The sequence below is a fragment of the Podarcis bocagei genome, assembly GCF_964188305.1.
Source record: "Podarcis bocagei genome assembly, chromosome: 2".
NCBI lineage: Eukaryota > Metazoa > Chordata > Lepidosauria > Squamata > Lacertidae > Podarcis > Podarcis bocagei.
In genome coordinates this window covers 98,174,203-98,192,703 of record NC_138126.1, presented here as the reverse complement: position 1 = coordinate 98,192,703, position 18,501 = coordinate 98,174,203, and the positions used below count along the sequence as shown (strand labels likewise).

Here is an 18,501-nt window from a genome sequence, read left to right as displayed (position 1 = left end):
TGCCCTGCAGAACGCCTTGACTTGTGTTGATATGGTATTTTCTTTCTTGCCTGTCTGCCCTGCTAGGTTGGCTCCTTTGACCCTTACAGCGATGACCCCAGACTTGGGATCCAGAAGATCTTCTTGTGCAAATACAGTAGCTACTTGGCTGTGGCAGGAACAGCAGGGCAGGTACAGAAATGCACTTGGATAGACTGTTGGACTGTATCCAGTAACACAGACCTTACTTTATCTTTTGACCCCATCATTTGGGAAATGCAAGAGTTTGAACTTCCCTGCATGTTATGCCCTGTGTTCTACATTAACTTTTCTCCCAATCCTAGTGATCTGCGGTGTGTAGGAGGCATTCTGTACATGTTCAGATACCGTCATGTGCAAATTTCTCTGCCTTGTGTTTTGTACCATCTACACCGTTGTAACTGCCAGCTATGCAGCCAATCACTAATTAAGCTGTTGTTCTGGCTTGTTCATCTTTGGGTTTTCAATTTGAATTTGTTCGCTCTCTAAATCATTGTGTGTCTTGGCCAGCTGGATCCTGGTAGTAGTATATATAGTAGGAATGTGTGTATATATGTCTGTATATGCGGCAATGTCTGTATACCGGAACAAGTAGGGAAGATTAAGTCGCTAAGTTGATAATAGGCGAACCATTCCACTAGTCAGTGGGCTGTGCTGACAATGCAAACTTTCTGGGCTAGTTTCCAGCTTGCAACTTAATTTTTTTCTATCTCTGCTCTTTAATTCCCTTAATTTAATTAGCACCAAGGAGAATCCTTAGTTTTGAATTACTGATTTGGGATAGAGTGGCCCTTTCCATGGGAGACATTTTGACAATTCCTGCCTCAACACCACTGGCCTATTGAAAGTTTTTGTTGCTGTTTAGACTGTGGAAGACAGGGTTCACAGATGCTCTGCCCCATATAATTAGATAAAGAAGTTCATCTATGTCAAAGGGGGGGGGATGGGGACAAATATGCATGTCTTCTCCTGTGAAATGCAAAGCTTTTCAAAGAGCCTTAATTCAGGTTAGAAGATAGTTACAACTTGCCCTTGGGCTCTCAGCTGTGATGCGCCCACTCCTCTTCTTTCTGGCTTTCTTAACTTTCAACTGTATCAGATCACCTTCAATGTTGCATTTTTAAATTGCTGTGACCTGTTCTGGAACCTTAAGGTCAGGGCAGGTAATAAATCAAAATAAATAATAATAATAATATACACCGGCACCTGGCATCCGAAACACACTCTTCAGAGTAGATTCCCACTGCACTTGTAAGAGTCATGCTGCTCTTTCAAAAAACCAAAACAACACGCCTGCTTGAGTCATATGGGCATTGGCCGCAAATGTCAGTTCACATTGGATTGCCAAACGAGCTGCTTTGCCTCAGGGCTAGCAACTTGCCCAACCCACCTGTGATGAGAAAGGAGCAGCATGTAGTTTTCTGAATTATGACTCTTCTACTGCTCTTTAAAGACTTCGAATGGGTGAGTGCAGATCATCATGAACCAAATGGGTAACTCAGTCTGTTATACATATAACTGCCAGGCCTCTCAAGCAAAATGTCCTACCAAAGCTGTGGGCAGAGAATCTTGTCCACATTAGGTCAGAAATAAATGAAAGCAGTGGATAGATTTAGCATTGCTGCAGGGCAGAAACATAAAGACTATTTTTGCCAAGTAGTTAAGTGATATGATATTCATGAACGGTGGTTGTTTCTGTTGCTTTTTAAAGTGGTGTTGTCCTTACATTCCATTGTATTTGGGTTTTGCTGCTTCTTTTGATTATATGTTGTGCTTATCACTTTCAAAAGCTGCCTTGAAAGTATCTGAAAAGGTGGGGTAGAAATAAATTGAAATAAGACTGCTAATGCTTCTTAGATTCACAGTGTGCTACAAGAGCCACTTGGTAAATGACTGCCTCTGTTGCATAATTACATAAGCCTACAACCTCTTTTCTTTTGTTTTACTTCAAAGTGCATCACGCTGCAGGAGGGTGTTCATACACTTAATCAAAAAGTGAATTGGGTTAGCTAGAACTCCCCTGCCGCTGACGTGATGTTGAAAAACCAGCGAGGAAGGATATAGGTGAAATTCAAAAGTATTCCTCAGTGCTTTCGAGGGTAAAGGCCCAGAGGAGGAAATGCATTTGTCCTGGCCTTCGTTCTTGCACAAACTCTGTGGGTTTTGCAATGCTAAGGTTTCAAAACACAGTTCCGAATGACCTTCTCCCTTTTCCCTACCCTACCCTGCCCCGTCCAGGTACTCGTAATGGAGCTAAATGACGAAGAAGCAGAGCAGGTGGTTGACCATTCAGAGGCAGACCTCCTCCAGGATCAGGAAGGCTATAGGTGGAAAGGTCACGAGCGACTCAAAACTAAAGATGGGCCTGTTCGGTTTGAGCCAGGCTTCCAGCCCTTTGTCTTGGTCCAGTGTCAGCCGCCAGCTGTGGTCACTTCGCTGGCCCTTCACTCGGAATGGAAACTTGTAGCCTTTGGCACAAGCCACGGTTTTGGGCTCTTTGATCATCAGCAGAAGCGGCTGGTCTTTGTCAAGTAAGGGGGTTACTTCATGATTGAGATAGATAGATAGATAGATAGATAGATAGATAGATAGATAGATAGATAATGTTTAAATTGTATTCCTGACACAGTGTAGGGTTTAGGTGAAAGTCTTGCATTGAACGTCCAGCCATTTTCAAAAGCCATGTGCTTAAACAGGGTTTTCCTGCCAGACTGGTGAGGCATAGTGCTAAGGGTTCAACCAGTGAACTGGAAGTCCTGGATAAAAATCTCAGTTTGGGCAGGAAATTGCTTAGGCAAAGCATTTTCCTCCCAGCCTTAGGCTTAGATCTGCAATAGCTTCTCCTGATCGTTTAAGCAGGTTCTCACAGTGGCCCTCCAGATGCCATGGGAAGCTTGCAAGCAGGGCTGGACACAGCGATGCTCTCCCCGCCTGCAGTTTCCTGAAAAGTGGCATTCAAAAGCACACTGCCTCCGACAGTGGAGGCAGAGCAGAGCTGTCATGGCTAGTAGCCACTGATAGCCTTATCCCTCTCCTTGAATTTATCTAATCCTCTTTTAAAGCCACCCAAGTTGGTGGCCCTCATGGCGTCTTGCCAGAGCAAGTTGCATAGTTTTAATTACGCACTGTGTTAAGAAGTTGTTTTGTCTGTCCTGGATCTTTCAGCGTTCAGCTTCTCTGCATGTCCTTGAGTTCTAGTGTTATAGGAGAGAGGGAGGAAAAACTTCCTCATCCACTTTTTCTATGCGAGCACCATGCGTCACGTTGTACGCTTCTGTCATATTGGGTCTTTCTTGACTTTTCTCTCAAGCTACAAAGCCCCATTTGTGTGGGGATAGGTAGGCAGCAGGTACCCCCAACATATTCAGGAATTGGGAGGTGGAGAGAACTCTGCCTTCCTCCTAGCCCCCACAAAATGCTGGGATCCATCCCTGGTGGCCGAGGATTACTATACTCCAAAGCAGGAAGTTGTTTCCTGACCACAGCTTAGTCAACACTATTGGGCTCAGGCAGGCGTGCTCTCTTGAAGTCCAAAGGTCTTCTCTTCTCCCTTTTGTTGCCTTGGGGACAAAGGGAGGCTGAGCCCTCCCTTCCTCCTGATCATTATGGGGAGAAGGTTTTCCCCACAAATGTTACAGGGCGGAGTACACTTCCGTGAAATTAATACTGGTGTGTCCTACAGAGTGATAAAGATCATCAAAGTACTGCATTTAAAGTGCTATGTAAATCCTAAATAGTTTAATCCTTGTGGAATGTAAGGGCAAGGCAGTGTGAAATCTTACATGTAGCACTGTTTTTGAAAAGGAAAACAAAAGCACACCATCAGATTTACTTTGAATCCTCAGGGCTGTTGAGAAACACTGAAATGGATTTTACTGATGGAATACCTTTAGAGCCTTCTAGGAAAACTTTAGTAATGGCCAACATTCCACAAAAGCAAATACTGTGAACAATATAAAGTGTGCAGTTTAGAATAGTTTTCTGAATGCTCTCTTGCCTGGCTTGAGAACTGCAGGCAAAAAGCAGCAGCATTGTCCCATGTTGCTTTACATCTGGGGTAGCCACCTCAGATGATGTTGGGCTCCCAAATCCCATCAGCCATAGCCTATGGGCAGGGATTATGAGACCTGCAGTCCAACAAGTATTTGCAGGGCTACAGTTTCTTACCCCTGATGCAAAGCAACTAAAGGCCTTGCCAATGCCTGTGCACGGTATTTCAGACCTCTGCGCTGCAAAATGTGGTAACTCTCTTAATGGGCTTCCAATGTGTGGCTGCAACTTGACCAAAAAACAGTTTGGTTTAAAAAGGGAAACTGAGCCAACCCTGTTAATTTCCTTCTAGGTGTACCTTGCATCCCAGTGACCAACTGGCCTTGGAAGGCCCTCTTTCCAGAGTGAAGTCTTTAAAGAAGTCCCTCCGCCAGTCCTTCCGACGAATGCGAAGGAGCAGGGTGTCTAACAGAAAGCGACGAACTGCAGAGGTGAGGGGCTGCGCTGTCTCGGCTTCACGTACAGTGGTACCTCGGGTTACAGATGCTTGAGGTTACAGATTCCGCTAACCCAAAAATAGTACCTCGGGTTAAGAACTTTGCTTCAGGATGAGAATAGAAATTGCGCAGCGGTAGCAGGAGACCCCATTAGCTAAAGTGGTACCTCAGGTTAAGAACAGTTTCAGGTTAAGAATTTACCTCCAGAACGAATTAAGTTCTTAACCCGAGGTTCCACTGTATTCAGCAAAGCTCTGGTGCCACTCATGACGTTAGAAAAAGCCCCTTTGTACAGTATTGGATCTCAGCCTTGCCACTCATGGCATTGATATGTCATATGAGGAGGAGATTCGGGCAGCTATAGGCTAATCCTTTTGGAGGAGAATTGTGCTGGTTTCCTGGAGTACGGCAAACAGTCTTCTGCCATCATAAAGAGGTGCAAAAGGATTCATTACATGGCCTTAAAGCATTCTATTTTTCAAAAATAGTTTCTCTTCTTCAAAGCAAGCATCCCTATAAGAAATGGCTTTTTTTGGAACTGGCTTGACTTTTTTATTAAAACCACCTGACACCAGCTAACATGCATATTACCGTATAACACACCCCCATGTATAAGACGCCTTCTATTTTTGGGGACTCCAAATTGAGAAAATGGGGGAAGATTTTATCCGTGTATAAGACGACCCACAATTTTGAACATCATTTTTTAATAATAAAAAAACCCTAGTCTTATACACGGAAAAGTGTGGTGTGTGAGTGTGTGTGTGTGTGTGTATTTAAAGATGCCATTTTATCATTCTAATCTCATTATCTGCCCACTTGAGAGATGCTAAATTGAATCGGGCCTTTAGTGTGGTGGTCTCTACACTTTGCAATGGTCTCCCTTACGTATTAGGCAATGTCTGTTGTCTTTTTGACACCTACTGCAGACCTCCTTCTTCTGGCCTTTAAAGCACAGATCTTTATCTCAATCTGTGCTTATATTGGAACTATTTTAACTGCTGTTTGCATTGTTGGAATTGTTTCCATTTTCTGTATGGGATGGTTTTTATCTGTTTTATGGCTGTAACTGTTTTATTTGCTTTTATAAATGTATATTTTTTTCTGTTGCAACCTGCCCTGGGACCTTACGGTAACGGGCAGGTAAGAAATCTAATAAAACAAACGAAAAGGGGTTGCTTGCTTAGTTCTCGTTTTTGTTTTGCGGGCAGGTACAAGAGGGAATTTCCAGGCATGATCATGATGCATTGCAGGAGATAGAGCTAGCTCCTGTCCAGCGGAAGATTGAAGCGCGGTCAGCAGAGGACTCTTTCACTGGCTTCGTTCGCACCTTGTATTTTGCCGACACCTTCTTACGAGACAGTGAGTAAGACCAGCTTCTATGTGCTTGAACAATATATTACACCCACAAAGTAATGTACATGGGTAGATAAAACCAGCAAAGTCTGGCCTGGGGGTATAAGGAATGGTCTTGCTTGCTTTCCCTTGGAGATATGTGAAACTTTGGCTTATGGGCTTTGTTATCTCTGGTCCAGGTTCCCGGCACTGCCCCTCCTTATGGGCTGGCACCAATGGGGGCACAGTCTATGCCTTCTGTCTGCGTGTTCCTCCAGCCGAGAGAAGAATGGATGAGCCTGTCCGAGCAGAGCAGGGTGAGTGAAAAGATCAGACGACTTTCGATTTAGATGAAATAGCTGCCCCCCCAGATTTAGGATTGAAGGTACCTTTGTAAAATGCCCTGGTGATGAAACCACAGAGACTCCCATCATCCTCTGCCTGTTGGCCATGCTGGACTGGGGCTGATGGGAGTTGGAGTCCAACAACATCCAGAAGGTTGCACGCTTCCCACCACCTGACTCTTGAGAAGCCTTAGTGCTGAACATGGAGTAGGGTGTCAGAATTTGTGTGCGCATTCTGGAAGAGCAAAACGAGCAAAACATTTCACTGCAGGACTGTACCAGCCCGCAGGCATGTGCTCTGATTCTTTTAGGAACAGCATTTTTTAGTAAATAATGTGGTTTTCTGAAGGAAACGGTCTTGTACATAAACACCTACCTAGAAATGTTATGAGCTTGGGCAACAGTTTTTACTTCGTTTTAGCCTCTGTACTTTTTTGGAAAAGTCCTTAACACACCATAAAACAAGCCCAAGGGCTGTTTGTAAATGTTTCTCTCTGGTCACAAAAATCTGGAAAATATTTCGTGTTTAAAAGTCAGGAGGGTCATCCAGCCAGACATAAGAGATGGAATTAATTTCCGTAACCATATCTATAGGACTGTTATGTGTATTTTCCTTACGGATCTAAGGAAGGTGGCTCGGCAGCTTCCCCTTTGGCTTCATGTGCCATTAATCACAGTTCAACCTCCAATACAGAAGTAGGCAAAGTCCAGAGCTGCTTTGTCTTTTACAGAAACCCACCAAGCAAAGCAAAGTGTAAAAGATATGAAGGATTAAAACACAAAACAAAATAGGGCATCTTTGAGCACATTCTCAGCCTAGGAACTTGTTTTTAGTGCTGGAACTGAACTGAGCGCTCAGTGGTGTCACAAAAAATGTCTCCTGGTTTGGTTTTCTGCATTTCACAGTCTTATGTAGCCAGAAATAGTTGTTTTGTCTTTGTGGTGAAGCAACTGGGAGCCAGGAACTCTTGTTTATCATCGCTAATCATCTAGAGATCTACCACTAGACCCTGACCTTCATTTTGTCCCGTCCCCTCAATACCTATACTTGCCTTTGTACAGTGTAAAAAGTGGCTTTTTGACTGCACCCAAAGAAATAGTTATGCAGTTTCTATGCGGCATCACAGCTTAAATACTTCAGTTCTCCTCTAAACTCAATCACTTTTTAATGCTTATGTGTGTACAGTGGTACCTCTGGTTAAGAATTTAATTCGTTCTGGAGGTCCGTTCTTAACCTGAAACTGTTCTTAACCTGAAGCACCACTTTAGCTAATGGGGCCTCCCGCTGCCACCACTGCGCGATTTCTGTTCTCATCCTGAAGCAAAGTTCTTAACCTGAGGTACTATTTCTGGGTTAGTGGAGTCTGTAACCTGAAGCGTCTGTAACCCAAGGTACCACTGTATTGTATTTGTATCCAACCTTTCTTCCAAGGAGCTTTGAGTATCATATGTAGTTCCTTTTTGCCACAACCACCCTGTGTGGTAGGTTAAGCTGAGAGATAGTAACAGGCCTCAAGTCAGCCGATGAGCTTCATGGCGGAGTAGGAATTTATACCTGGGTCTCCCCACTCCTAATCCGAATCTCTAACCACAATGGATTGGGTCCAGTGCTGACGTGCAACACTGGGTTCAGTCCAATATTTCCTCTCTGCTGCCCTTTGTATGTCCAGCATGGTAGCTGGGTTCTGCAAGAAGAAAGTGTGCCTTGTCGGAACAGTTTGCTTCTCTCTGAACCAAACCTCCTGCCTCATTTGGCGTGTGCTTTCTGCTGTCTCTCCAGCCAAAGAGATCCAGCTCATGCACAGAGCTCCTGTTATTGGGATCGTTGTTCTGGATGGCCAGAGCACTCCCCTTCCAGAGCCGCTGGAAGTGGCCCATGACCTTTCCAAGAGTCCCAACATGCAAGGGAGCCACCAGCTTCTCGTGGTGTCCGAAGAGCAGCTTAAGGTAACACAATAGCATTCTTGTGTATATGCATGCTCTTTGCCTATTGGAATAGAGCAGCCAGAGAAATTATAGTATGGGAATTCATTTCCTCTTGCAGATCCTTCTTGGAATTTGCTTGTTTTGAGGTGATACTTGGTTGTCACCTTTGCTGAAGGGCATGTTCAGATTTGGGGAGGTGGAAAAGCATACTGTATGCTTGGAAGTTTGCAAAGATTCCAACCTTCCCTGCCACCTGAGCAGATCATAGAGTTATGATACACTTTCCCTACTCCTGAATTTGATATTCTGCCCATAGATGCTTCTCTAGAAAGTGGCAGAGTTGGGCTAAGGAAAAAAGAGACTGTTCAGGGATTTTGACTGCAAACCGGCGCTCTGCTTATTTTTATGTATCTGAGGATTGATATTTGCAAGCCCTGATAATCAGACTTGATACGACCTAGCCATGTGAGAGATGCTTGCAAATCCCTTATGTACAGCAGTGAGCGGCAGCAAAGTTTAGCTACTCCTTCCCTTGCCGCTGTCAGAAACCCAGGCTTTTTTGCTGTTGAAGGCGGGAGAGAGACTACACAGCTCCTTTTTGGTAGCTAGACTTAAAGCATGCTGCTTTGCTGCCACACACCAGCAGGAAACTCATTACGCATTGACCGGAGATTGGATGGCTCTTGCATGAATGAAGGATTTAATACGCAGCTTGTTTACGTTGGCAGGTTTTCACGTTGCCCAAAGTCAGCTCCAAACTGAAACTTAAATTGACGGCCCTGGAAGGCTGCCGGGTTCGGAAGGTGACAGTGACCAACTTTGCCAGCTGTAAGAGTGAGCACAGTGAGAATGACCTGGCTGTTCTGACGAACCTGGGAGACATCCAGATCATTTCCCTGCCTGCACTCAAGATACAAGTGCGCTACCCCTGTATCCGCAAGGAGGATGTGAGTGGCATTGCCTCCTGTGTCTTCACCAGATATGGGCAAGGTAACAACATGGTCATCCACAGGTTACCAAGCTCCATTGTGTTAGGTCTTGGAAGCCTTTCTGCCTCTTGTACAAAATAAATAAATGTGGGGTGGGGGAGAGAAGGGGGAGTTATTTTGTCCCTCTATCCACAATACTGTGAAAGCAAGAAAGAAAAATATTAGTTGGGATAGTAGTATCTGCTTTGAAGGTGACCCGGAAACTACAATTAATCCAGAATGTGGTAGCTAAACTGGTGACTGGGAGCAACCGCCGAGACCACATAACACCTGTTTTGAAAGACCTACATTGGCTCCCAGTACATTTCCGAGTACAATTCAAAGTGTTCGTGCTGACCTTTAAAGCCCTAAACGGCCTCGGTCCAGTATACCTGAAGGAGCGTCTCCACCCCCATCGTTCTACCCAGACACTGAGGTCCAGCACCGAGGGCCTTCTGGAGGTTCCCTCACTGCGAGAAGCCTAGTTAGAGGGAATCAGGCAGAGGGCCTTCTTGGTAGTGGCACCTGCCCTGTGGAACGCCCTCCCACCAGATGTCAAAGAGAACAACAACTACCAGCCTTTTAGAAGACATCTGAAGGCAGCCCTGTTTAGGGAAGCTTTAATGTTTGATGGATTACTGTATTTTAATACTTTGTTGGAAGCCACCCAGAGTGGCTGGGGAAGACCAGCCAGATGGGTGGGGTGTATATAATAAATTATTATTGTTATTATTACTACTACTACTTTATTAATAATAATAATTAACATTTTATGCCACCCTTCACCCGAAGATCCCAGGATCGTTCACAACATAAAAATACAAAATACATAATAAAACCTAAACAAGCCAGTAATACCCCCCCCTCACAAATACATTTAAAAAGCCATAGAATGTTAATCAGCCGAATGCCTGGTTGAAAAGAAACATTTTTGCTTGGTGCCTGAAGATATGTAATGAAGATGCCAGGAGAGCCTCCCGAGGGGAGAGAATTCCACAAACAGGGAGCCACTGCAGAAAAGGCCCCTTCCCATGCTGCCACCCTCTAGACCTCACGTTGAGGAAGCACAGGCAGAAAGGCCTGAGATTATGAGTGCAGGGTCTGGTTCGGTTCATATACAAAGAGGCGGTCCTTGAAGTACTGCAGTCCTGAGCTGTTTAAGGCTTTGTAGGTCAAATCCAGGACTTTGAATTGGGCCTGGAAACTAACTGGCGGCCACTGCAGTCAGGCCAAGATTAGTGTTATATGCTCAAACCATCTTGCCCCAGTGAGGAACCTGATCTCCAGCTGAAACTTCTGAACCATCTTCAGAGGCAGCCCTATGTATAATGCATTGCAGTAATCTAACCTAGAGCATATTAAGTTAAAAAAATGGTTTACACAGGGGTCTGAAAAGAGTGCGCTTGAGAGAACATTGCATGAGAATCAGACAAACATACAGTATTTGGATCTTTCCATGCATAGGAGTCCCAGAGATCTAGCTGAGAAATATTAAATAGTAACATGGGATCTCTTTAAAAAAATCTGTCACAAGCACCAAGCATGACTTTGGAAAGTGCTCACGCAGCTGAGCCTTTGCATGCTGACTCTGAAGTTAATTCCAGGTCCGCCGTCCGCCCCCATTGCCTTTGCTTCAAAATAAGTGGGTTTGTAGCCTTAAGCTTAGTCTTCTGAGTGAGTAAGATTTGTAAAAATATATTTTGGGGAACTCTTGTGGGACGCTTTCTGCATCTGTGCATGCACAACTTGCCATTTCTCCATCTTTCTCCTCTGCAGGGTTCTATCTCATCTCCCCGTCAGAGTTTGAGAGGTTTTCACTTTCCCCAAAGTGGCTGGTTGAACCACGATGCTTAGTAAAAGTACCTGAAAACACAGGCAACAGCCATGTGCACAGCACACCTGGTGTGGAGAAGGCATCAAGGATATCCAAGTATGAATGATTGTGGCATTTGTATTGTATTGTATTGTGTGGATGATACAAAGGGTGCAACATTCTACTTTGTATTGCTGGTTTTGTGTGTTGAATATGACATGCGTAGCCATGGGAACTGCAACAAAGGAGGCCCATGGTCACTCTGGAAAGGGGTTAGGGTTGCTGTCCTGCCACCATATACACCTACATGATCTGACAATGCTTCTGCTCATCCCCTAATGCAGGCATAGGCAAACTTGGCCCTCCAGATGTTTAGGGACTACAACTCCCATCATCCCTAGCTAACAGGACCAGTGGTCAGGAATGATGGGAACTGTAGTCCCAAAACATCTGGAGGGCCGGGCTTCAGGGTGCCTGTTTTAAATGAGTTTGCCTATGCCTGCCCTAATGCCATCCCAATGTACTGACAAGGCTTTGCTTATCTGCCACCCACTATTCATTGTTCTTATTGAAAAAAGAAGTGGTTTTAAAAATGCTGGTTGCATATTGCCATATGTTCTGGTGCTGAGATTCTACCACCTGTGGAATGACTCTCCACAAAACAAAGCCTTCTGAGCTGGGTACAACGTACAGTCCCCAGGCTGTGTAATCATTTTGTGTGTGCACTAGGTGGGATGGTTAAAGGGTAGCAGCAAAATATGTCAGAACTGGTACACGTCAATTATAGCTAACCACCTAACCATCTCCTAGTTGCCATAAGCGGATACGCCTCTGCCTAGACCGCTGATGGGGGTTCACATGGGGGAATATATATCTCCCTATCGGTCTATCCCTAGATGTAGAAAATCAATCAGTCGTTTTATTTGTATGACACATTTCCAAAGCTAAAGCCATGCTGAAGGCAGAATACAACATGTACAAAATTTACAAACATGACAAAAGTAGTCTTAAAGAAAAAATCAAAACATAGAGAAGGGTTCTTGTTGTTTTGCTTACTCTTCTTCTTGATACGTTAGTTTTCAATATGCTGGGGAATTTTATAAGGATGAGCAGTCATGTGAACTCCCACACAAATTTTGAACTGACTTAAAAGCTGAAGGTTTTTTAAGAGGCAGCATGTACCTGTCAAAAAGTAGCGCAGTGTAAACCAAGGGTGCATGACTTTCTGTGTGCCTATGATAATTGCATCTGATTTGCAATGTCCAGGGGGTTGGAATTGGTTTATGATCTTGTCTAATTGACTCTTCTTTCTATCTTCTGCAGTAGCAAGGAATCGGGATGGAGTGCCAGTGATCCGGGTGCAGATGGTAAGAAAAATGTGAATGTACAGAGAGAAATTGCTGGTCCAGTGCTGCTTGCTTAGTAATAACATCCAGTTTGGATTACTCCAGTAGTGCAGTACAGGAAACGGCCCATGAAGGCAGGTCAGAAACTCAGATTGGCTTAGGATCTAGCTCAAAGGCTATTGGCTTGTTTCAATAGGAGGGATAATGTCTTAAGAGCTTCATGGAGTACCAGTTTGTTTCTGGACACAATACAAAGTGCTGGTTGTGACTTGTAAAGCCCTCAGCCTAGGACTTGGGGTATTTATGTCCCATGTCAACCTACAAAGTTAAGATCTTCAATTGGAGGCCCAGTCTTCTGGAGGCCCAGTCTGCTTGTTTCCTTTTCAAGGTAGGGAACTTTAAAAAATGGGAGAAGGCATTCTGTGCCGCAGGAGCATAGGTTGGTGGAAGTATATTTGGTACAGCTGCTTGTATGTTGGCTTCAAATTCTAAAATAAGCTCTTAAAGAAAAGACCAGATCATGATCTTCATCACTCAGAGGAGTAATAGATTGTCATGATCGGGTTAACTTGCCCTTTTAAAGAACTTCAAAGGGTGGATATGCCAAGCATAATGGGTTGTCTTCAACTATGTTTTACCCAGAGTAGAACCACTGAAATGAATGGCCCTAAGTTAGTCATGTCTATTTATTTTAATGGCTCTACTCTGAGTAGAACTTACATTGAATAAAACCCAATAGATCTAATTGGGGGGGGGGGCTTTGTGAGTTTTTTTGTATCGTGGGAATTGACTGCCTTAACATTTGTCTGATTTGCCTTTCAGAGAGGACGCATGGCAGATTGATGGAGCATGCCCTGCTCAATGATGAGAGTGAGAAAGACATGATTTCTTTCGTGCTACAGGGGTGGAGGGATGGGCATTCTGTGGGAATTGGCTTGAGCCACTTTATTCACTTGCTTCTGGTTATTGAGTCTGCTCCCCTCCTTAATACCAGCAGCCATACAACAGTAGGTAGATTTCTCTTAGGGATGTTGTCTTCATGAGTTTGCCTCAGTTAGGCAGGCAGTTGACCAGTAACATACCTGAACATGTCTATATTTGTGTACAGGTGCTTAGCACATCAGTATCCAGCAGACATTCAGAGTTCTGTGGCTATTGCACTAGGAGGACTTGATCTACACATTGGGCAATGGATATCCCAACACCATGTCCACATCTGTAAAATGGGAATAAATTGTGACATATCTCACATGAATTTTCGTGAGGGTAAACACAAAACCTTCAGAAGCATTTTGCCATTTTAAAACTGGTACATTTAATAGTGAGTAAACTTGCTATACAGTAGTACCTCGGGTTAAGTACTTAACTCGTTCTGGAGGTCCGTTCTTAACCTGAAACAGTTCTTAACCTGAAGCACTACTTTAGCTAATGGGGCCTCCTGCTGCCGCCGCACCGCCAGAACATGATTTCTGTTCTCATCCTGAAGCAAAGTTCTTAACCCGAGGTAATATTTCTGGGTTAGTGGAGTCTGTAACCTGAAGCGTATGTAACCCGAGGTACCACTGTACTGATATATGTTGTTGTTGGGTGCTTCCAGAGCTGGAAGTTCCCAATCATTGCTGTTCTGCTTTAAGGTGGAAGTGGGATGGCAGATTTCTAAACACTCTGTAGCCAAGTGGTCAGTCCCTCTTTCCTCAATTGTTGGAGAGAAGCAATTTTCATTGGGATCTTTGTATGTATGGGACGAGTTAAATAGCCCCCTCCCCTCACTGAACCTCTGCTGCAATTTGGGGTGGGGGGAGGGAGATAGTGACCAGAATAGTAGCTTAATAGCAGCTATATTGACTATAAGTAGCTTGGATTTGAGGGGAAGCTACTATTCTGGTCACTATCTCCCTCCCCCCACCCCAAATTGCAGCAGAGGTTCAGTGAGGGGAGGGGGCTATTTTCCTAATGGGGAAAATGTGAGAGGGGGTCTTTCAATCACAGTATCATGCCAATGCCCTGTAAAAGGTGACTGAACAAAATGTGGTTGTTTCACAGTAAATGTCTGGTGTGGAAGCAGCCAGTGTTTCAGTGTTTAATTCAGCCATGAGTGCAGGGTCTGTGAAGAAATTGCCCCAAATAGAGATACCAGAAATGCTATTATTTGTGTACATGGTTGCCAAAAGAAACATCCTACGCATGTTGGCTTCAGCTGGGGTGGACCATTTTGTGCACATCTGCCACTGTGCACATGTTTCCTTTTTGACATGGCACTACAAATGCTGGCATCCAACTTTAAAGACTTTGTTTGGCGAAATTATGGATTTAAATAAAAAAAAAACCTAAACTTGAGACCTAAGCAACCTTGAGAAACACAAAGTATGCACACCCTTTTCTCTTTTGAATGCTAGCTGCAAGCTTTTATGCCGCATAGTATTCTTTCTGAAGTGCAACTGAGCAAGCTAAAATAATATCTGTATGTCTATGTTTGGTGTCCTCCTTGGCACATTGGTTGTAAGACACTGGCAATTGTTTAGCACAACAGGATTGTATTCAGTTACCCTGAATCTAAACAAAGTTATTGCCCAACTTTTAATCAAATACATTCCAGACATAGATCTGTTATATTAGACAGTAAGTTGAACACAACATCATTTAGATGTCATCCTTCCTTAAGGATAAAATGTGAATTTCATGTCAGCTCTGTAGGAATGGTTAAAGTTTGTTTATTTATTAATGGTACTTATCTGCTGCTCAGTAGCAAAGTTATCTGGACAGCTTAATAGCAATGAAAGCATTAAAATATAAACCACAATAAGCTAAAATAAAATGAATTCTGCATGAAAATTCCAGCAAGAGAGAAGGAAATCAATAATTAAAACATTTATCTTTTAAAAGTCCTGTCAGCAGAATCTTTGGAAGATGGGGCTTAAAAAAACAACTGTTCCAACAGTGGAAGTAAAACTGCTTCTTGAGATTGAAGAATATACGCACTTCTTTCGCATGAATGTTTTTTCCCTCCCTTTTCAGAAGTTCTAGAAGAGATCCAAAGCACTCTGGAGGGTGGAAAAGGGTGAGTGTCCATGGTTTCTCTTAGAACTTGGGGAGTTAAACTGTTCTGTCCTTGTGATAGAAGGGAAGTGACATAGTGAACATCGGAGAACATCTATTTAGCAACCCTGAAACCTGGTGCTGTGTTCCTCAATGGCTTCCTTCGCATTCTCAAATATTTAACCTTCTATTAAGTCTGCTGCCAACACTGAACAGATTTTGTATTTCTCTGTACATTCTGATATGAGGGTTGTTGTTGTTGTTTTGCTTTCTAATTAAGATCTTTACACCCAACTTGAGTTAAGATACCCACTATCCCAATCTTGTGAATAGCTCAGGGCAGACGTCTTTTAGGGCTTGTCGACCAGGAAGGAGATACAGATCTAAAAACAACATTAAGTCAGCTGGTGTCGAAGAGGATGGTGGGTGAATTGGGTCCCATGGATTTACTTCCTGGCACTGGGGAGGCAATTCTTTTGCAAAAGGAGAACCAGTAGAATACTGGTTGTCACATATGACTTACTTTTAGGATTTGACGGGGGGATGGAAGTGGGAGAGAAAGCGCCACTATCTACAGGTATATGGAGATTTTGGTGTTGAGAACCAGAATGGTACAAGTTGTCTGTCACAGTTTCCATATGGCGATTTTGTCTTTGCAGGAGTTATAGTGACAGAAACTCAAGAAGAATTCAAGTAGGACACAGACTAAGCAATGGAGGAGGTATGTGGGTATATATGCTATAGCTGTATTTAGAGAAAACAGTATGGTTTGTTATAAAATACATCTTTATGTAGCTTCCTTATGCAAAAACTGGTGTCTTACAAACCATGAACAGAAAACTTGAAGCTTCTGCTCATGGTTTGTAACAGATCAGTTTTTCATTTTGTCTAAATATGGGAAACAGTAGCTTCCACAAATAATAATTTGTTTAACAGAGATTTGACCTCAATGCCAGGCTTGGCCTCCTCTGCTGTCTTCACGCAGTTTTGTTCTTGAGATGATGGCTGCCAATGCCTTCTAGAGTATTTTTATGTCTCTCCCATTCCAATTCACCACTGCAAAAAAGTACTTGACAAAAAGGAGGAAGTAACTTCTCACTTTTCTCCCAGTCTCTGCAATTTTCATCCTTAAAGGTAGACTGCAGCTGGGAACCTGGCCAGAGTTCACTCTACAAACCAACGTTACTTAAAGCAGAACTTGATGCCCTCAACTTGGGCGGCATGTAGACTGTTCCTCTGCCAGCTCCCACCAATGATGTATAACAGGAGATAGGGACATTACAGAAATTATATGCAACCGTCAAAAGTGTTACTGAATGCAATGCCTTGCTGTTGTGAGACTGGCATTTTCAAAACATTAGTGTCCAATTATATATGTGAGTCCTACCAGGCTGGGACACACACACACACATTTTTCACCAAAAACATACCCATGCGTTTTCACAAAAGTGCAATATGCATTAGACTATGCACAACAAAAGGGACGCAGGTGGCGCTGTGGGTTAAACCACAGAGCCTAGGACTTGCTGATCAGAAGGTTGCGGTTCGAATCCCTGCAACGGGGTGAGCTCCAGTTGCTCAGTCCCAGCTCCTGCCAACCTAGCAGTTCGAAAGCACGTCAAAGTGCAAGTAGATAAATAGGTACTGCTCCAGCGGGAAGGTAAACGGCGTTTACATGCGCTGCTCTGGTTTGCCAGAAGCAGCTTAGTCATGCTGGCCACATGCCCCGGAAGCTGTACGCCGGCTCCCTCGGCCAATAAAGCGAGATGAGCGCCGCAACCCCAGAGTCGGCCCCAACTGGACCTAATGGTCAGGGGTCCCTTTACCTTTACCTATGCCCAATAAAGCAACAGCCTCTTCAGGTTGTGTAAAATAATTCTGCCCTTTTCTTTTCCCAGCAGAGTGATTGTGCTCCTGCAGTGTCTCCGTGATGTCTGACGTTTGGAAAGAGTGCCATAACACTACTGACTACAGGCCCACCGTCCACTGGAAGAGACATCCACTGACCGTGGCCTTGGATTCAATTGCAGGGCTGAGTCTTGCCTGGCCACTCACCTGCTTATCATCCTCTTCACTGTGCCTCACCTGAAGCCCTCATTTTCTCTTTGAGATGCCAGCCTTGCACTGAGGCTGGAATGTTTCCCTTGGCCTGTTTCCCTTCATGCCTCTGGATATGTTTTTGCAATTCTTCAATCGTTTGCACAATTTCTTTTAAAATAAAATATTTCTACTGGAATGGGTTTTAAATTATATTACTGCCTTGGGTGCAGAGATTTTTTTAAAAAATAAATACTGTTACCTCTGACTAAGATTATTTTTTGTACATTTTTTTAAAAAAAATCATACTGGGTGTTTGTTCAATAGATATATTTTAGAAGAGTTCTTTTTTTAAAAAAAATCTTGAATGAAATAATATATGTCACTTTAGATTCCTGTGGCTGCTGTAACTTTTTTTTCTCCTTCAAATGAGGAAATTGCAAGGGGTTTGGGTTTTTTTGGTCATGTTACTGTTAAGTAGTTTTGCAGACTCAGGTAGATTCTTATTTTTGTAGCTGATCAAATCTGGAAAAAATAATCAAATTTAACTTGATTTGTGTGTGGGCACTACATTGAACTGTTGTGAAATAAACCTGTACTTTTAACATGCTTTTTAATTTGACCAAGAAACTCTCTGTTGCCTCATTTTGATGCCCTCTGAAATGTTTAACAGCCTTGCAACTGCAGCACGGGAAGTGACCCTCTTCACTTAGATGCTTGTAGTGCTTTCCGTGGTCACATGAAACTTGTTCTATAAGCCACGAGTTCCCCACATTCTGTGAAAGGCAGACAAATCTCACCTGGAAGGGGTTATTATAGACCACTCAGCCTTTCAGCGTAATTGCCTAATGCCTTTCTAGGTTGCTTTCCAGGGGATTTTACCAATTCTCTCAATCTAGTCCAATTCACTAGTCCAAAGGCAGAATCCCAACTGTATCCTAACCTTTCAAAGGTAACAGATCATATTAATTTAGGTTTGATTCTATGCACCAATCAAAAACACAGTATAACACCCAGAGAATGAAGTGTGTGATAATGACAAAAATTATCCTTACTAAACCTACAAACAATTTGCTTTGCTACAGGGCAAGGTAAAAAATGCCTTGTAATCAAATGAATCTTATTTTTAAAAAAATTCTTCCTCCATATACGAAGAATTATAATAACTGATGAAGGGGCCTGTATAGTACT

At 43.4% G+C, this 18,501-nt stretch overlaps 1 protein-coding gene across 5 annotated transcripts in view; it reads left to right on the top strand.

The window, feature by feature from the left end:
• The window catches only part of LLGL2 (LLGL scribble cell polarity complex component 2), a 67,276-nt gene extending 49,357 nt beyond the window's left edge, over window positions 1-17,919 (top strand). For 3 of the 5 annotated variants that reach the window (XM_081185096.1, XM_081185094.1, XM_081185095.1), the window contains exons 14-26: window positions 67-171; window positions 2,257-2,549; window positions 4,361-4,499; window positions 5,717-5,867; window positions 6,041-6,157; window positions 7,965-8,131; window positions 8,839-9,100; window positions 10,855-11,008; window positions 12,215-12,258; window positions 13,060-13,107; window positions 15,253-15,295; window positions 15,933-15,994; window positions 17,172-17,919. In XM_081185096.1, the coding sequence (XP_081041222.1) occupies window positions 67-171; window positions 2,257-2,549; window positions 4,361-4,499; window positions 5,717-5,867; window positions 6,041-6,157; window positions 7,965-8,131; window positions 8,839-9,100; window positions 10,855-11,008; window positions 12,215-12,258; window positions 13,060-13,107; window positions 15,253-15,295; window positions 15,933-15,994; window positions 17,172-17,179 (1,593 nt within the window). In that variant the 3' untranslated portion in view covers window positions 17,180-17,919. The remainder of the gene's footprint in view (window positions 1-66; window positions 172-2,256; window positions 2,550-4,360; window positions 4,500-5,716; window positions 5,868-6,040; window positions 6,158-7,964; window positions 8,132-8,838; window positions 9,101-10,854; window positions 11,009-12,214; window positions 12,259-13,059; window positions 13,108-15,252; window positions 15,296-15,932; window positions 15,995-17,171) is intronic. The other 2 variants (XM_081185093.1, XM_081185092.1) reach the window with 2 other exon arrangements.
• The last annotated feature ends 582 nt before the right edge of the window (window positions 17,920-18,501 follow it).